This window comes from Babylonia areolata, chromosome 1 (genome assembly GCF_041734735.1).
Source record: "Babylonia areolata isolate BAREFJ2019XMU chromosome 1, ASM4173473v1, whole genome shotgun sequence".
NCBI lineage: Eukaryota > Metazoa > Mollusca > Gastropoda > Neogastropoda > Buccinidae > Babylonia > Babylonia areolata.
This window is the reverse complement of record NC_134876.1, coordinates 14,313,769-14,333,768: the sequence shown is the minus strand read 5'-3', so window position 1 is coordinate 14,333,768 and position 20,000 is coordinate 14,313,769. Positions and strand designations below refer to the sequence as shown.

Sequence of the window (20,000 nt, the reverse complement as noted above, 5' to 3'; positions counted from 1 at the left end):
GCCCCTGCGAGCCCTGGCAGTTCCGCTGCAGCAACCACAAGTGCGTGGCCAAAGCCTGGGTCTGTGACGGCGACAACGACTGCGGCGACGGCTCTGACGAGAAGACGTGTGGTCAGTGTGCTGCTAGGAGGCGAAATTGCACTGGCTAGTAGTGCTGCAGCCTTGGGGGCTAGTTTGGCCTTTGGGAACCATGCCAACGCCGACTGTTCTAAAACCCTCTAAAGTAGTAAATTATTTGTAGGTAACTAGATTATCCGTTACAATGGCCAGTCATTTGCAGCTTAGTCTTTTGTGAAGGACTATGACTTTCAAACCAGGAGGCAAGATTGCACTGGCTCTTCGTGCTGCAGCCTTGGTGGGCTAGTTGGTCTTAGGGGACCATCCCAATGTCGACTGTCCTAAAGCCTTCTTGGCCGAGAGAGTGCGGATGTAACTTGGGCAAGACACTCTCCACTATAATCAAATTCTAGCCCAGCTAGTCGGGACAGCAGTTGCCCCCTTTGCTGTTCTGACGGTCATAGTCGGACACGACTGACTATCATTCAGATGAGACAATAAACCGTGGTCCCGTGTGCCGCATGCACTTAGGGCACGTAAAAGAACCCACGGCAACAAAAGGGTTGTCCCTGGCAAAATTCTGAAGAAAAATCCACTTCGATAGGAAAAACAAATAAAACTGCACGCAGGAAAAAAAAATACAAAAAAGTGGGTGGCGCTGTAGTATAGCGACGCGTTCTCCCTGGGGAGAGTAGCCCGAATTTCACACAGATAAATCTGTTGTGATAAAAAGGAATACAAAATAGAAAAATCATACATAATGTTGCGGCATACATTGTCGCCGGGCATGTATTGTCGCCGGGCATACATTGTCGCAGGTGACAGTACGTGCCGACACCCACGGCAGTTTCAGTTTTCAGTTTCAGTAGCTCAAGGAGGCGTCACTGCGTTCGGACAAAACCATATACGCTACACCACATCTGCCAAGCAGATGCCTGACCAGCAGCGTAACCCAACGCGCTTAGTCAGGCCTTGAGAAAAAAACAAACAAACAAACAAAAAAAACGGCATATAATGTATTGTCGCACTTCGAGCACATACTGTCGCCGGTGACAACAGGGTGAACATGTAGGGCTGTTTGTTCTGAAGGGAAGTTCAAACCATTGCTGCTTCATGTTTCCCAACAGTTTGCACACAGAGGCAAAAGTCACTGTGCGATTGTGCTTGTTTATTCTCTATATAATTATACTATTTATTGCTTCAAGATTTTAAAAGATTTCATGATACGCGTTGTGTGGTTTAAACTGTGCTTGTGTGCGTGGTGTGGTGATGTGGGACTGGACGTGTTTCGTGGTGTGGTGGTGTGGGACTGGACGTGTTTCGTGGTGTGGGAATGGACGTGTTTCGTGATGTGGTGATGTGGGACTGGACGTGTTTTGTGGTGTGGGAATGGACGTGTTTCGTGATGTGGTGGTGTGGGACTGGACGTGTTTCGTGGTGTGGTGATGTGGGACTGGATGTGTTTCATGGTGTGGTGGTGTGGGAATGGACGTGTTTCGTGGTGTGGGAATGGACGTGTTATGTGGTGGTGTGGGACTGGACGTGTTTTGTGGTGTGGGAATGGACGTGTTTCGTGATGTGGTGGTGTGGGACTGGACGTGTTTCGTGGTGTGGTGGTGTGGGACTGGACGTGTTTCGTGGTGTGGTGGTGTGGGAATGGACGTGTTTCGTGGTGTGGTGATGTGGGACTGGACGTGTTTCGTGGTGTGGTGATGTGGGACTGGACGTGTTTCGTGATGTGGGACTGGACGTGTTTCGTGGTGTGGTGGTGTGGGACTGGACGTGTTTCGTGGTGTGGTGATGTGGGACTGGACGTGTTTCGTGGTGTGGTGATGTGGGACTGGACGTGTTTCGTGATGTGGGAATGGACGTGTTTCGTGGTGTGGTGGTGTGGGACTGGACGTGTTACGTGGTGTGGTGGTGTGGGACTGGACGTGTTTCGTGGTGTGTGCTTTGGAATGATGTGCTGTGGGGTGCTTTACTTTGGGGGCTGGGATGGAGGTGGGGCGTGTTGTGATATAGTTTTGTTAGGTGTCTATGCATTGAACGCAAATCATATAAGCACGAAACTCCTTTCCGTAATGAAGTTATACTTTTTTTTTTTTTTTTAGTTTGTATATGAAACAAGTTAACGCTGTATCTAGACAATGTTCGTGAAAAGACGGTGTTGCTTACCAGTGAAAAGACGTTAAAGTAAAGAAAGAAAGGAACAATGTTCATGTTCCAGGAAACAAAACGTGTCCTCCCAACAAACACCGCTGTGACAACGGGAACTGTGTCCCCAAAACCTGGGTGTGTGACTTCGACGATGACTGCGGTGATAAGTCGGATGAGAAGGACTCGTTGAACTGTGGTAAGCAGAGACCAGATAGCCTTTTCCTCATGCTGCCAGGTACTCTCCTCCAGTACTGAATTTCTCAACTTGAAAATTCAAATTTATATTACTGATCGTTGATTTCTTCAGTGCAGATGTACACTTTGTATCTGATAATGGCCATACCACCCCGAAGACGAGAAAGATTGCGATACATGAGGGCAAAGTCTCTTTCTTCCACCAAGAGCATACGTACACACTACCATGATAAACAAACGTAATGGTAATTAAGTTTGTTTGAAAATGTGAACACACAAGTCAGATTAATATCTATATATATACAAATTATATATATTTTGCTAAACTCGTGCTTTGTTCTGTGTCCGGAACTGAATTCGGTAGACGTAAGTAAGATTTGTGAACAATTGCTTTTGTTATTTTGGTACGACAATAAAATGAGAGATTACTGCCGAGTCTATAAGAATTACCAAAGGAAAAGGTTTATGAAAAAACTGTATGTTATAAAACAAGACTCACTTTTGATAATAGCCGTCAAACGTTTCATACCTTACATCTGTCTTCATGGACAGTGCAGCTGGAAATGACAGCTAGTAGAAGTAAAGGCATGACAGATAAAAATAGTTTTGAGTATTTATTTTTTTGTTATTTGGTTCTAAAGGGAGAGTTTCTGCCATTTGTTGTTGTCTGATCCTTTCCTCAGTTAGCCTCATTGTCCTTTCATTTTTTGGTTATTTGATTTTGATATACATGGTAGGCAGAAGAAGCGCTTCAGAGATACTCTGAAAGTCTCTCTGAAAGCGTTTGACATCAACCTTGACTCCTGGGAGGAATCTGCAATGGACCGTGACAAATGGCGCGCTGCTGCGCACAAAGGCGCCAAGTTGTGCGAGGCCAGCAGGACTGCTGCAGCTGTTCAGAAGAGGCAGGCCAAACAAGCTCCCTGACAATGATATGCCTGTCTTTGTCTGCCCCAACTGTCAGCGAACATTTCGTGCGCAGACTGGACTATTCAGCCATCTGCGCATTCACAGATAGACTCATGAGCATCCCCCCCCCCACCACCCTCCCCCCATTCCCCAGCTGGATGACAACGATGGTCATCATCGATCTCAATGGACACTCACCAGGCAAAGATGTAATGTCCTATTTTAGCATCCTAAATTATTGCACCTATTGGTTAAATTTCCATGGTTTGTGGGACGAAAAATGGAAAAAGCAAGATGGTGGCGAGTTAGTTTAGTGATTGAATCTGCCTCAAAACTGAGTAAAATAAAGTACAACAAAAGAGTCGAATTGCACTGAAAATGGGTTACAACATCTACTAATGGTGATATCGTTTCATACATGCGCAATAATTACCGGTAAAATAGGTGTATTTATTTATTTTTCTTCTTCATTTTTTAACTTTTTTTTATTCTTATTTTCATTTATCTATTTATTTATTTTCTCAAGGTCTGACTAAGCGCGTTGGGTTACGCTGCTGGTCAGGCATTTGCTTAGCAGATGTGGTGTGTAGCGCATATGGATTAGTCCGAACGCAGTGACGCCTTCTTGAGTTACTGATACTGATACTTACTGATAGATGCAATGATTCAGGATGCTAAAATAGGACTGAACCTTTGTCCCCTGTCTTCTACAGAAGCCCAGACGTGCAAGGTGGGGTGGTGGTCCTGTGAGTCCAACTACCGCTGCGTTCCCAACTGGTCCCGCTGCGACGGCGAGGACGACTGTCGCGACAACTCGGACGAGAAGGAGGAGAACTGCCAGGTGTGTCACAGCACAGGTGACTTCACCTGCGAGAACCGCCGCTGCATTCCTCGTCGCTGGATGTGCGACTTCGACGACGACTGTGGCGACAACTCCGATGAATCTTCTGACGTGTGCAGTAAGTTCCTGTTGCTGTTAACAGATCGCACTACTTCCGCCACTCAGTCTGGTGATACAGTCATGAAAGGGACCCTTTGCGGTTGACTTGGCTTTAAGCAGCATGACATGAAGTCTGTTAATGATGGTGATGATGACGACGATAATGATGTTGCTTCTAGTGAATGTAGGCCTTATAGTGGTGTCCAAATTGTTTGTGCGCACGCACGCGTGCTTGAGTGAGTGTACATGCACGCACGCTTGCCCTTGTTGAACTGACACGGTGTTTCTGTTACAGAGAACGAGTACCGCGAGTGCTCCGAGTCAGAGTTCCGGTGTAAGAACCAGAAGTGTATACAGGGCAAGTGGCGCTGTGACCATGACGATGACTGCGGAGACCAGTCCGATGAGGACCCTAAAATATGTACCAGTAAGTGGGGGGCAAAAATATGTACCAGTAAGTGAGGGGCAAAAATATGTACCGGTAAGTGAAGGGCAAAAATATGTACCGGTGAGGAGCAGAAATATGTACCAGTAAGTGAGGGGCAAAATATGCACCGGTAAGTGAGGGGGGAAATATGTACTTGTAAGTGAGGGGCAAAAATATGCACCAGTAAGTGAGGGGGGAAATATGTACTTGTAAGTGAGGGGGGGAAATATGTACCAGTAAGTGATGGGGGGGGATATGTGCCAGTAAGTGAGGGGCAAAAATAAGCACCAGTAAGTGAGGGGCAAAAATATGTACCAGTAAGTGAGGGGCAAAAATATGCACCAGTAAGTGAGGGGCAAAAATATGTACCAGTAAGTGAGGGGCAAAAATATGTACCAGTAAGTGAGGGGCAAAAATATGCACCAGTAAGTGAGGTGCAAAAATATGTAATATGCACCGGTAGGTGAGGAGGAAAATATGTACCAGTAAGTGAGGGCAAAAATATTTACCAGTAAGTGAGGGGTTAAAATATGTAATATGTACCAGTAAGTGAGGGGCAAAAATATGTACCAGTAAGTGAGGGGCAAAAATATGTGCCAGTAAGTGAGGGGCAAGATATGTTATATGTACCGGTAAGTGAGGGACAAAAATATGTACCAGAAAGTGAAGGGCAAGAGGAGCAGAAATATGTACCGGTAAATGAGGGGCACAAATATGTACCGGTAACTCAAGGGCAAAAATGTGTACCAGTAAGTGAGGGCAAAAATATGTACCAGTAAGGGGGGGGGGGGGGGGGGGGGGGCAAAAATATGTACCAGTAAGTAAAGGGGAAAATATATACCAGCACGTGAAGGGCAAAAGTATGTACCAGTGAGGAGCAGAAATATGTACCAGTAAGTGAGGGGCTAAAATATGTACCAGTAAGTGAGGGGCAAAAATATGTACCAGTAAGTGAGGGGCTAAAATATGTACCAGTAAGTGAGGAGCAATAATTAAGGCGCAGGGTGTTTCGTTTGTACGCTACGAAAGGCACGCCATTATTTTGCTGGTTCGTGCTTATGGAATCGTTATCAGTGTGGCAGAATGAACAGCCGACTTTGGCATAAAGAGTACTCCTTCATGACCAAAAGTCAGATTCTGTGCCCTGTTCTTATGATGACATCAGGCTCGACCCTCCCCCCCCCCCCCCCACAACCCACCCAATCTGTACTTGGGATGAGTCCTGTCAAGGTCTTCAGTGTTGGCAGATTCATGGGGGACTGTCGCTAGAGGGACGTGGTGGCGGTCTCCACTCGGAGGGGGGGGGGGGGGTGCTCACTTAGTCTGGCTCCGCGAGTAAGCGATTGTTGTCGTCGGTAGATGGGAAAGTAGGTAGTGTCCAAAGTATGTTAAATCAGAACAGGCACTACTGAACACCTCCGAAGTGACTCAGCAGCAATGCAGGGTCTCCTCTGGTGTGTGGCCTCCTGGCGGCCTAACATCGATAGTTTCCTGTGGACTGCCGACGCTGCGACAGCGACAATTGAACCCTGGTGTGATTGTGTGTGTGGGACTCGGAATGAGCGGGGTGGGGGGGGGGGGATTGTGGGGGGATAATGCCACTGAAGCGGTGCAGATGATAGGGGAAAAAACAACACAAACACAAACACACACACACACACACATGCACACGCACGCACACACACACACACACACACACACACACACACACACACACACACACACACGCACAAAAGGCAGAAATAAGTAAAGAATAGATTCTGAAGTGATCGGCACATAAAAGGTTTGCATTTCACTGCGCCTAGCGCAGGGGGAATCCCCAGCTATTCTTAGTCACTGTCTTTTCTTTTTTTTATACCACAAGGGAATTTTGTACTCTGAATTGACTGGCGGTGAAAGGGTTAACGGTGCACGCTGTCATTATTAGTTTCGTATCTTTGCATCCCACCTTCAGGAGGGGCCTTGGCCTAAACTGAATAAAATTTCGTTTCCCTCCGTTTCGTTTCGTTTCGTCAGAAGCTCGGACAAAGTGGTGCACTCTTTTGAAAGTTGGTATACCCCGCACGTGTTGCAGACTTCAGCCAGTGTGGCGACGACCAGTTCCAATGTGCCAGCAAGCACTGTGTCAGCCGCTACAGCACGTGCAACGGACGGCGGGACTGTTTGGACGGTTCGGACGAAGTCAACTGCCAGCCCATGTACAGCGACGCTTACTGTCGTCCTGGAGAATTCACTTGTCAGAACCACGTAAGTATTGATATGGATATGGATATTTATATAGCGCCTATCCTCGGTCGGAGACCAAGCTCTAAGCGCTTTACACACACGGAGTCATTTACACAACAGGCTGGGTAGAGCCGACTGACGGCTGCCATTGGGCGTTCATCGTTCGTTTCCTGTGTCATTCAATCAGATTTCAGGCACGCACAACTACACACTCAGACAAACATGTAACATTTAACATTTTACGTGCATGACCGTTTGTTTATTTACCCCGCCATGTAGGCAGCCATACTCCGTTTTCGGGGGTGTGCATGCTGGGTATGTTCTTGTTTCCATAACCCACCGAACGCTGGCATGGATTACAGGATCTTTAACGTGCGTATTTGATCTTCTGCGTGCGTATACACACGAAGGGGGTTCAGACACTGGCAGGTCTGCAAATATGTTGACCTGGGAGATCGGAAAAATCTCTACTCTTTACCCACCAGGCGCCACCGAGATTCGAACCCGGGACCCTCAGATTGAAAGTCCAACGTTTTAGCCACTCGGCTATTGCGCCCGTCAAGTATCATGTTTTGTGGTTTGGCTTTGTGTCTACGTGTTGTGGGTGTGTTCAATTCAAACCCCCGCTCCATCTACACAGTTTCCCCACTATTCTCACCATTCATCCCCCCCCCCTTCTCCTCTCCTAAGTGTTAACACTCAAATGTAAAAATCCATACTCCAACAATCACCAGTGTGTGTGACGGGACATTAAACAAAATTCATCATCCTTCATCATCATGTTGTGGGAGTGTTCTCAGATGGTGACTTTGTGAACCTTCTTGCATGAAAGAAAAGGGGAGAGGAAAGGTGTATATGATGGGGGTGGGGGGGGGGGGGGGGGGGGGGGGAAGGGCTGCACCGTGGTGACGAATTCTCTCAAAGCGGTCGTGAAAAGAGCTTCGTGAAACGCGATACTTTGCAGTGCAGTGCAATACAGAGCACTGAATGTTGCTGCCAGACGGTACACACTACAGTGCAGAACAGAAGGCTGCAGTACAGTTCATTGTAGTTCAGTATAGTGTACAGCACTGAACTGTTACAATTATAACGGGTATTTTATTTGTATTTATTGCATTTGTATTTCTTTTTATCACAACAGATCTGTGTCTGTGTGAAATTCAGGCTGCTCTCCCCAGGGAGAGCGCGTCGCTACACTACAGCGCCACCCATTTTTTTTGCATTTTTTCCTGTGTGCAGTTTTATTTGTTTTTCCTATCGAAGTGGATTTTTCTACAAAAATTTTGCCAGGAACAACCCTTTTGTTACCGTGGGTTCTTTTACGTACGCTAAGTGCATGCTGCACACGGGACCTCGGTTTATCGTCTCATCCGAATGACTAGCGTCCAGACCATCACTCAAGGTCTAGTGGAGGGGGAGAAAATATCGGCGGCTGAGCCGTGATTCGAACCAGTGCGCTCAGATTCTCTCGTTTCCTAGGCGGACGCGTTACCTCTAGGCCATCACTCCACATGCAGCGCATTGTTCCAGAAATACTGCACAAAGCGTTTTTCATATCGTTCTCCCCTCCCCTCCATATCCCCCCCCCCTCCCTCCACAGAAACACGCGCAAGAATACACCCGCGCACAGTACATCCGCCTAACAACCACCCACCCACACACTCCGCCCTCTGAAAGACGTATGCCTGCAACACCCACTCACACATGCACGAAAGCACGGGCACTCGCAAGCACACCGCCTCAACACAAACGGCAAACGGCTTTTCTGCGTCCAGGTGTGTATTCCCGAGTCATGGAGATGCGACGGGACCGATGATTGTGGGGACGGAAGTGACGAGACCAGGTGTAACCAGGTGGCCTGTGACGTCACCACCCACTTCCGGTGCCCCGGCAACGACATCTGCATCCCCATGTGGCGTACCTGTGACGGTTTCTCTGATTGTCCGGATGACACTGATGAATACGACGGGTTCTGTGAGTGCTGTGTCCATTGAGGACAGGGGTGTCTCGTTCACTCTGTGCCTGTCTGTCTGTCTGTCTGCCTGCCTCTCTGTCTGTCTGCCTGCCTCTCTCTGTCTGTCTGCCTGCCTCTCTGTCTGTCTGTCTGTCTGCTCTCTGTCTGTCTGTCTGCCTCTCTGTCTGTCCTGCTGTCTTCCTGCCTCTCTGTCTGCCTGCCTCTCTGTCTGTCTGTCTGTCTGCTCTCTGTCTGCCTCTCTGTCCTGCCTCTCTGTCTGTCTGTCTGCCTCCTCTCTGTCTGTCTGCCTGCTCTCCTGTCTGTCTGCCTCTCTGTCTGTCTGTCTGTCTGCCTCTCTGTCTGCCTGCCTGCCTCTCTGTCTTTCTGTCTGTCTGCCCTCTGTCTGTCTGCCTGCCTGCCTCTCTGTCTGTCTGTCTGTCTGCCTCTCTCTGTCGGTCTGCCTGCCTGCCTCTCTGTCTGCCTTGCCTGCCTCTCTGTCTGTCTGCCTCCTGCTCTCTGTCTGTCTGTCTGCTGCCTCTCTGTCTGTCTGTCTGTCCTGCCTCTCTGTCTGCCTGCCTGCCTCTCTGTCTGTCTGTCTGTCTGCCTCTCTGTCTGTCTGTCTGTCTGCCTCTCTGTCTGCCTGCCTGCCTCTCTGTCTGTCTGTCTGCCTGCCTTCTCTCTGTCTGTCTGCCGGCCTCTCTGTCTGTCTGTCTGTCTGTCTCTTTCTGTCTGTCTGCCTGCCTCTCTGTCTGTCTGTCTGTCTGCCTGCCTCTCTCTGTCTGTCTGTCTGCCTGCCTCTCTCTCTGTCTGTCTGTTTGCCTTTCTCTCTGTCTGTCTGTCTGTCTGCCTGCTTCTCTCTCTGTCTGTCTGTCTGTCTGCCTGCTTCTCTCTCTGTCTGTCTGTCTGTCTGCCTGCTCTCTCTCTGTCTGTCTGTCTCCCTGCCTCTCTCTCTCTGTCTGTCTGCCTACCTCTCCCTCTGTCTGTCTGCCTTTCTGTCTGTCTGTCTGCCTGCCTCTCTGTCTGTCTGTCTGCCTGCCTCTCTCTCTCTGTCTGTCTGTCTCCCTGCCTCTCTCTCTCTGTCTGTCTGCCTTTCTGTCTGTCTCTCTGTCTGCCTGCCTCTCTGTCTGTCTGCCTGCCTCTCTGTCTGTCTGTCTGTCTGCCTCTCTCTCTCTCTGTCTGCCTGCCTGCCTGCCTGCCTCTCTCTCTGTCTGTCTGTCTGCCTACCTCTCCCTCTGTCTGTCTGTGCCTTTCCCTCTGTCTGTCTGCCTGCCTCTCTGTCTGTCTGTCTCCCTTCCTCTCTCTGTGTCTGTGTGTCTGTCTGTCTGTCTGCCTCTGTCTGCCTGCCTCTCTGTCTGTCTGTCTGCCTGCCTCTCTGTCTGTCTGCCTGCCTCGCTCTCTGTCTGTCTGTCTGCCTGCCTCTCTCTGTCTGTCTGTCTGCCTGCCTCTGTGTCTGTCTGTCTGTCTTTTCTGTCTGTCTGTCTGTCTGTTTGCCTTTCTCTCTGTCTGTCTGTCTGTCTGCCTGCCTCTCTCTGTCTGTCTGTCTGCCTGCCTCTCTGTCTGTCTGTCTGTTTGCCTTTCTCTCTGTCTGTCTGTCTGTCTGCCTGCTTCTCTCTCTGTCTGTCTGTCTGTCTGCCTGCTTCTCTCTCTGTCTGTCTGTCTGTGCTGTCTCCATGGCTGTCCATGCCTCTCTGCTCTCTTGTCTGCCTGCCTACCTGTACCCTGCTTGTCTGCTGCCTCTTTCTTGTCTGATACTGTCTCAGCTCTCTCTCTCTGTGTCTTGTCTGTCTGTCTTGTCTGCCTGCTCTCTGTCTGTTGTGTGCTCTGTTGTTGTTGCCTGCCTGTCTGTTGTTGTCGGGCCTGGCTGCTCTGTTGCGGGCATTTTGTCTGTCTTCTGATCTGCTGCCTCATCTGTTGTTGCTGCTCTTGTTGTTGTGTGGTTTTCTGTGTTCTCGCTGCCTTGTTTGTCTGTCTGCCTCTCTTCTTGTTGTGCACTGCCTAGCCAGTTTCTTTCTGTCTGTACAGCTACTTCGTTCTGTTCTGTCTAGTCTGCACCAGTCTCGTGTGTCGTGCTCTGTGCTGTTTACGTATTGCCTGGCTAGTGTTGTTGATGTATCTTCTGTGACAGGGTGTTGTGTGTCTGTCTGATATCTTCGTATCTCATGGAAAGGGTCTTTCGTGATAATTGTCGTATTGAGTGTGTGTGTGTTGTTTGTTGTGTAAGCTACCCCTCTTGTCGATAGTGTATTTTCTGATATTCGTATTGCATGGAAGGTTTGTATGATATTCTGTTTGACTGTACGGTTGTGCTGTTGTGCATCTTACGTATTGACTGGAGTGTTGTCTGCTGCTTCTACGTATTGTCTGAACATGCTCTGTGGTGCCTTTCTCTGTTAAGTACGTATGACATGGACAAGGTGTGTTTTGTTTGATGTCTTACGTACTTGACTGTGTGGCTTTACTTCTGATGATCATTGTATCTGCTGACAAGGGTTTTGTGTTTGATGATAATTACGTTGCAGGCTGTCATTTGATGATATTCTATTGACCGAAAGTGCTGTGAGTTGTTTGATTGTAATTACGTGTTGCACGGAGGGGTAGTTTGATGTTACGTGTGTGAGTGTGGGTGTGGTGTGTTGTGTATACGTATTGACAGGGAGGGGGTATTTGATGAAATTTACGATTGCCAGGCAGTGTGTGTGTTGTGTTTTCATATTCGTATTGACTCCGGATAATTGTTGTCATGTTAATTACCCTTTATACAGAAGGTGTGTTTTGTGATAATATGTATTAATCAGAAAAGGGTGTGATGTTTGATGATAATTACGTATTGACAGGAAAGGGGTATTTGATGATACTTACGTATTGACAGGAAAGGGGTATTTGATGAAAATTACGTATTGACAGGAAAAGGGTGTGGTGTTTGATGATAATTACGTATTGACAGGAAAGGGGTATTTGATGATACTTACGTATTGACAGGAAAGGGGATATTTGATGATAATTACGTATTGACAGGAAAGGGGTGTTTGATGATAATTACGTATTGACAGGAAAGGGGTATTTGATGATAATTACGTATTGACAGGAAAGGGGTGTTTGATGATAATTACGTATTGACAGGAAAGGGGGTGTTTGATGATAATTATGTATTGACAGGAAAAGGGTGTGATGTTGATGATAATTACGTATTGACAGGAAAGGGGTGTTTGATGATAATTACGTATTGACTGGAAAGGGGTGTTTGATGATAATTACGTATTGACAGGAAAGGGGTGTGGTGTTTGATGATAATTACGTATTGACAGGAAAAGGGTGTGGTGTTTGATGATAATTACGTATTGACAGGAAAGGGGTGTTTGATGATAATTACGTATTGACAGGAAAGGGGTATTTGATGATAATTACGTATTGACAGGAAAGGGGTGTTTGATGATAATTACGTATTGACAGGAAAGGGGTGTTTGATGATAATTACGTATTGACAGGAAAAGGGTGTGGTGTTTGATGATAATTACGTATTGACAGGAAAAGGGTGTGGTGTTTGATGATAATTACGTATTGACAGGAAAAGGGTGTGGTGTTTGATGATAATTACGTATTGACAGGAAAAGGGTGTGATGTTTGATGATAATTACGTATTGACAGGAAAGGGGTATTTGATGATAATTACGTATTGACAGGAAAGGGGTATTTGATGAAAATTACGTATTGACATGAAAGGGGTGTGGTGTTTGATGATAATTACGTATTGACAGGAAAGGGGTATTTGATGATACTTACGTATTGACAGGAAAGGGGTATTTGATGATAATTACGTATTGACAGGAAAAGGGTGTGGTGTTTGATGATAATTACGTATTGACAGGAAAGGGGTATTTGATGATAATTACGTATTGACAGGAAAGGGGTGTTTGATGATAATTACGTATTGACTGGAAAGGGGTGTTTGATGATAATTACGTATTGACAGGAAAAGGGTGTGATGTTTGATGATAATTACGTATTGACAGGAAAGGGGTGTTTGATGATAATTACGTATTGACTGGAAAGGGGTGTTTGATGATAATTACGTATTGACAGGAAAAGGGTGTGGTGTTTGATGATAATTACGTATTGACAGGAAAAGGGTGTGGTGTTTGATGATAATTACGTATTGACTGGAAAGGGGTGTTTGATGATAATTACGTATTGACAGGAAAGGGGTATTTGATGATAATTACGTATTGACAGGAAAGGGGTGTTTGATGATAATTACGTATTGACAGGAAAGGGGTGTTTGATGATAATTACGTATTGACAGGAAAAGGGTGTGGTGTTTGATGATAATTACGTATTGACAGGAAAAGGGTGTGGTGTTTGATGATAATTACGTATTGACTGGAAAGGGGTGTTTGATGATAATTACGTATTGACTGGAAAGGGGTGTTTGATGATAATTACGTATTGACAGGAAAAGGGTGTGGTGTTTGATGATAATTACGTATTGACAGGAAAAGGGTGTGGTGTTTGATGATAATTACGTATTGACAGGAAAGGGGTGTTTGATGATAATTACGTATTGACAGGAAAGGGGTGTTTGAATGTTGTTGTTGTTGACCTTTGATGAACAGGCTCCACAAAAGCGCCAACCAGAAAGTGTGAAGCCGATGAGTTCAAGTGCACCAACAAGCAGTGCATAGCTGCCTCCATGGTGTGCAACAACGTGCAGGACTGCGATGACGCCTCGGATGAAAATGGATGCCGTGAGTGTCACAGTGTCTTTCTCCACACCACTGCATCTCTTGCTTTTTTTTTGTGTTTTTTTCGTCATCAGGTTTCAGATCGAGCAGTCTGAAAGTAACGCTAACAGCCGGTCACAAAATGAAATTAGTTATGTAGGCCTAACTCTTGTATTGCATGGACAACAGCTGTAAGTAGGTTTTTAATACATCAAAGTCTTTGTTGATTTTCGTAGTTTGAGAATTAGCGTGTTCTTCGTTTTGTTATTGTTAATTTTCCTAGTTAAAGTTTGAGTAATGGCGTGTTCTTCGTTTAGTGCCTGTTTATTTTCCTAGTTATAGTTTGAGTAATAGCGTGTTCTTCGTTTTGTTATTGTTAATTTTCCTGGTTATAGTTTGAGTAATAGCGTGTTCTTCGTTTTGTTATTGTTAATTTTCCTAGTTATAGTTTGAGTAATAGCGTGTTCTTCGTTTTGTTATTGTTAATTTTCCTAGTAATAGTTTGAGTAATATCGTGTTCTTCGTTTTGTGACTGTTTATTTTCCTAGTTATAGTTTGAGTAATAGCGTGTTCGTTTGTTGACTGTTAATTTTCCTAGTTATTGTTTGAGAAATAGCGTGTTCTTCGTTTTGTTACTGTTAATTTTCCTGGTTATAGTTTGAGAAATAGCGTATTCCTCGATTTGTTATTTGTTATCCAAACAAAAGAGAGAATGGGGTGATATGACGAACCTCTTTTCATCAACATTTTTTTTTGTAATTTACAACCTAATCTTTGTTTTACATATGTGAAGTCAGTGTGTTCCTTTCTGTTTGGAACGAATAAAAATTCTACTGAGCGTTAAGTTGTAAATACAGCATCCACATATACGTATGAAAATGGGTAAAAATATTCTTGTGGCATTATAGCTTTCTGATTGTGTAAAACATTGGATGCACAGTGTTTTCACATTATTGTGTTCACCAAATTTAACATCAGCCTGCGCTGCTATTGATGATAATGTAGGTCCGTGTTAAGACTAATGTAGGCATGAACGCATTTCACATGCAAACAACTGAATGCATATTCGCGCTGGTTAGTCTGCACGTTTCGTTTTTTTTCCATTTTTCAGCACACACACACACACACACACACACACACACACACACACACACACACACACACACACACACACACGCACGCACGCACGCACGCAATGTTTCCATGCAAAATATTCACATACATGAAGATCTGCACGACCTTCTACTTTGGAGAAAGACGTGTACTTGTTTTTTGAGCACTAATACTCTTGTACTTTGGTATTACCAGTTGTTTGTGCACAATTCACTAACCACCTTTACACAGTTTATACCTACTAGCTACATGCATTCTGTACTCGCTTTCTTTACACACTTTACTAAATACCTATAGTCTACATACTTTACTAGAGACTGGTTAAGTTGCTCAATAGGCCTACATGCTTTACCTATACACACTTCACTGTATATGTATGACAGTCATTCGAGTCCGACAATGATCATCAGAACAGCAGAGGTGGTCAGCTGCTGTCTCAACTATCTGGGCTTAAATTGGATTATTGTGGAGAATGTCTTGCCCAAGTTACATCCCCACTCTCTCGGCCAAGAAGGTTTCAGGACAGTCGGCGTTGAGATGGTCCCCAAAGGCCAACTAGCCCCCAAGACTGCAGCACTAAGAGCCAGTGCGATCTTGCCTACTGGTTTGAGAGTCATAGTCCATCACAAAAGACTAAGCTGTAAATGACTGGCCATTGTAACAGAGAAATCTGTTGTGATAAAAAGAAATACAAATACATGTTGAACGTGCCGTCTGGTGCACTGTTGCAGAGAAGAACTCGGACACAACGGCCAGCTGTTCCAAGAACAATGGCGGCTGTGAGCACAACTGCACAGACCTGCCACAGGGCGGCTTCTACTGCTCCTGTCATTCGGGCTTTCGAGTGTCAGCCAACGACAGCAAGACCTGCGAAGGTGATATCTTAGTGATTGCAGTTTTGAAGTTTGCTCATTGGGTCTTTGTGTGTTTGCGAATTCCATGTTTCCTTGTGTGTGTGTGTGTGTGTGTGTGTGTGTGTGTGTGTGTGTGTGCGTGCGCGCGCGCGTACGCGTTTGCATGCGTGCGTGATTTTTATGCTGTTCGCTAAGGTTTTATTATGATTATATGATTTATTGACAGAGATGGTGTATTAGGTATACAAATTATCAATTGTAGGTCACGGTACAAGCAGAATTAATCAATACATGCTGAACAAAAAACAGAGATTTTCGTTTTGAAGCACACTTTCTTATTCTGAATGGAAGAGAAAAAAAACAACAACAACCCAAACAAACAACAACAACAAAAAAAAAGCAGAAACAAAGCAAAACAAAACAAAAACAACAACAACAACATTACAGCAAAAAGCGAAGAAATCGCGAAGCTTAAACGTGTCAGTCTGACTGTGATGACCGTGTGTCACGTGCAGACATCGACGAGTGCGCCTCGTGGGGCAACAAGTGCCCCCAGGACTGTCAGAACGTCAAGGGCTCCTTCAAATGCCGCTGTCACAAAGGATTCGTCGACACTGACTACAAGGGTCTCGAGTGCAAGGCTGCCAGTTAGTTTCTGTGTCACTGTTGATGTTGTTGCTGTTGTTGCTGCTGTTGGTGGTGGTGGTGGTGGAGGTTTGTAGTGGCGGTGGTGATGAGATGGTTGTTAGTGCTGCTGAAGTTTTTATGGTTGTTTGTATTGTATGTTTGTATCGTCTCTGTTGTTTTTTGTTGTTGTTTTTGTCGCTTTTTATCCGTCTTGCTCGTGGATTGAGCAGAGGACGGACATGGATATTGCTTGGTTCAGTATCTTGGAGATGTCTTTGGTGTCACTCAAAAAATCGGAAATAAAAGAAAGAAATACTCGTGTGCATGCAGACAGTTACCGCACGCTCATAACACTTTATCCGTCAACCAGCGATCTTTGAGATTTCGTTTAAACTGAGAAATATGTCAAGAGTCACACACCTGCCACAGGAACAACGTGACCAGTCGTGACCGTGATCTAAGTCATATTTCATGTTTCATGTTGCTTTCAATACTGCCGCTGTGTTGTGTTCACTGTGTGTATGTGCAGTTTTCCCACCACACCGTAAGCACCAGCTTGTTGCTGCTCTATGTGTTTGCAATGTCTTTGCATTTGTATTTTCTGTATTTCTTTTTTATCACAACAGGTTTCTCTGTGTGAAGTTCGGGCTGCTCTCCCCAGGGAGAGCGCGTCGCTACACTGCAGCGACACCCATTTTTTGGTATTTTTTCTGGGGTGCAGTTTTATTTGTTTTTTCTACCGAAGTGGATTTTTCTACAGAATTTTGCCAGGAACAGCCCGTTTGTTGCCGTGGGTTATTTTACGTGCGCTAAGTGCATGCTGCACACGGGACCTCGGTTTATCGTCTCATACGAATGACCAGCGTCCAGACCACCATTCAAGGTCTAGTGGAGGGGGAGAAAATATCGGCGGCTGAGCCGTGATTCGAACCAGCGCTCTCAGATTCTCTCGCTTCTAGGGAAGGGGGGCGGGGGGGGGGGGGGGGGGGGGGGGGGGGGGGGGGGCGTTACCTCTAGGCCATCACTCCACTTGCTTTTGAGAATAAAATCGTGTTGAAACACCAGTCGTGACCTGCTTGCAGACCGCAACGTGATCGTGCTGTTCACGATGGGCCATGAGATCCGACAGTACCGCTCGTGGCGCAAGGACTACTCGGACGTGATCGCCACGGGCCAGCGGGCCGACGCCCTGGCTGTGGACCCCCTGCGGCAGCTGGTCTACTGGACCGACACCTCACTGCACAGGATCCACCGCGCCGTGGTGCCCAAGGACAACAACCAGACCACCCTGCCCCAGACCCTGCCCATCGTGCAGGTCAACCGGCCTGAGGGCATGGCTATCGACTGGGTGGCCCGGTAAGATAAGATAAGATAAGATAAGAATAACTTTATTATCTCCAACTGGAGAAATTTGGTCAGGTGCATTATCACAACATAGACAAGTAAACAACATGGGGACCATAACTGTAAAAGCCAACAACAGCCCCTACAAATATTACGAAGATACAAATGTAAAAAATATCACATACATCGTTTCATACATACATCCACACCCCTGCAGGTAATAACTAGTATTCTTAATGTAAAAACAGAAAGAATTAAGAAACATTATTTGAATATAATTATAAACATAGCCTACTATACTGCACATTGATTATAATAGACAGATAAGATAAGAATAAAGATGAATTGCGGAAAACCACAACCAGATAATCAGCACACACCCGCACCGCACCCCCTCCCCCCCCCCACCACCCACCCCACACACGCGGATAACTTGATTAAACAAGAGTAATAAACATATGTTCTCAAATAAAAGCATTTCACATATTCGCTTTTAAAAAACATTGCAATTAATTATTACATCGTAATTATTAAACAGAAATATATTTAGAATATGGACGTTAGCATTAGACATATCCATTGTACATTCATCCTGCATATTGCAGTGAGTGTTGGGGGTGGGGAAGGTGACGGGAAGGTTGGGGTGTGGGTGTTGTGGGGGTGATTGGTTGCATCAGGGTCGCTTTTGCAGGTACTGGAGTACGGTTAATAAGTTAGGACTAGTTTTATTGCATGAACAGTTACTGAAGTGTGGGTGAAAAAAGATAAGGGCTTGCTTGTTGCAGCAACATTTACTGGAATGATTTACGGGTAACACTTGCTGTCCTGTTTGTTACTTGCAACGTCATTCAATGAAGTGTGCATAAAAATTGAGGGCCTGTTTGTTGCGGTAACATTTATTTGTACTTATATTTGTATTACTCTTTTTGTCACAACAGATTTCTCTGTGTGAAATTCGGGCTACTCTCCCCAGAGAGAGCGCGTCGCTACATTGGCAGCGCCACTTTTTTTTTTTTTTTTTTTTTTTTTTTTTGTATTTTTTCCTGCTTGCAGTTTTATTTGTTATCCTGTCGAAGTGGATTTTTCTTGCCGTGAGTTCTTTTACGTGCGCTAAATGCATGCTGCACGCGGGACCTCTGTTTATCGTCTCATCCGCAATGACTAAGCGTCCAGACCACCACTCAAGGTCTAGTGGAAGGGGAGAAAATATTGGCGACTGCCGGTGTGATTCGAACCAGAGCGCTCAGATTCTCTCGCTTCCTAGGTGGACGCGTTACCTCTAGGCCTGTTACTGGTGTGTGGGTAAGAAACTAAGGGCCTGTTCGTTGCAGCAACATTTACTGGACCGACTCAGGGGCGAGGTCAATCAGCGTGGCAAAGAGCGACGGTCGGTACGTCAAGATCCTGTTCTCCTCCAAGCTGGAATACCCTCTGGCCATAGCTGTCAGCCCGCGTAGGGGGTGAGTGAATGTTGGTCTTCATGTGTGTGTGTGTGTGTGTGTGTGTGTGTGTGTGTGTGTGTGTGTGTTCGTGCGTCCGTGTGTGTGTGTGTTTGTATCTGTGTGCGTGCGTGCGTGCGTGCGTGCGTGCGTGCACGCGCGCGCACGCGTGTGTGTGTGTGTGTGTGCGTGTGTGTGCGTGCGTGCGTCCGTGTGTGTGTTTGTATCTGTGTGCGTGCGTGTGTGTGTGTGCGTGCGTGTGTGTGAGTGGGGGGGTGTCTATGTGCGTACGTCCGTGTATGTGTGTGTGTGTTAAGTGTGTGTTTGTATCTGTGTGTGTGTGTGTGTGTGTGTGTGAGTGAGCATGTGCATGTGTGTGTGTGCGTGTGTGTGTGTGTGTGCGTGTGTGTATCTGTGTGCGCGCGTCCGTGTGTGTGTGTGTGTGTGTGTGTGAAGTGTGTGTTTATATCTGTGCGTGCGTGCGTGTGTGCGTGCGTGCGTGTGTGTGTGTGTGTGTGTGTGTGTGTGTGTGTGTGTGTGTGCACGCGCACACGCGCCTGTTAGTGATATAGACGATGAACTGAAGATGAACTGGTTCGCAAATAAGAGCCAAAGTTTCATTGTTAAATGAAGTTAAAGATACCAGAAACAAAACAACAACAACAACAACTAAAAAAACCACCAAAAAAAGAATAAAACGACTGTACATTCCCTCCTGCAGCTACATGTACTTGAGCGACGCTAGCACGAGCCAGCCCCACAAATCAAAGGCATCGTTTTAATCATGAATGAAGCTATTAAACAATAGAGCGACGGGCGCAGTAGCTGAGTGGTTAAAGCGTTGGGCTTTCAATCTGCGGGTCACGGGTTCGAATCTCGGTAACGGCGCCTGGTGGATAAAGGATAGAGATTTTTCCGATCTCCCAGATCAACATATGTGCAGACCTGCTCGTGCCTGAACCCCCTTTTTGTGTATACTCAAACATAAGATCAAATACCAACGTTAAAGATCCTGTAATCGATTTCATCGTTCGGTAGGT

At 46.0% G+C, this 20,000-nt stretch overlaps 1 protein-coding gene across 1 annotated transcript in view; it reads left to right on the top strand.

The window, feature by feature from the left end:
• Nucleotides 1–20,000, top strand: part of LOC143279855 (low-density lipoprotein receptor-related protein 2-like) — a 194,327-nt gene that overhangs the window by 159,374 nt on the left and 14,953 nt on the right. Inside the window, exons 65-75 of the mRNA XM_076584111.1 lie at nucleotides 1–111; nucleotides 2,285–2,410; nucleotides 4,032–4,277; nucleotides 4,554–4,685; nucleotides 6,760–6,932; nucleotides 8,687–8,885; nucleotides 13,476–13,607; nucleotides 15,428–15,571; nucleotides 16,066–16,197; nucleotides 17,260–17,533; nucleotides 18,853–18,981. The exon at nucleotides 1–111 is cut by the window's left edge and continues 123 nt beyond it. Of these exons, the coding sequence (XP_076440226.1) occupies nucleotides 1–111; nucleotides 2,285–2,410; nucleotides 4,032–4,277; nucleotides 4,554–4,685; nucleotides 6,760–6,932; nucleotides 8,687–8,885; nucleotides 13,476–13,607; nucleotides 15,428–15,571; nucleotides 16,066–16,197; nucleotides 17,260–17,533; nucleotides 18,853–18,981 (1,798 nt within the window). The remainder of the gene's footprint in view (nucleotides 112–2,284; nucleotides 2,411–4,031; nucleotides 4,278–4,553; nucleotides 4,686–6,759; nucleotides 6,933–8,686; nucleotides 8,886–13,475; nucleotides 13,608–15,427; nucleotides 15,572–16,065; nucleotides 16,198–17,259; nucleotides 17,534–18,852; nucleotides 18,982–20,000) is intronic.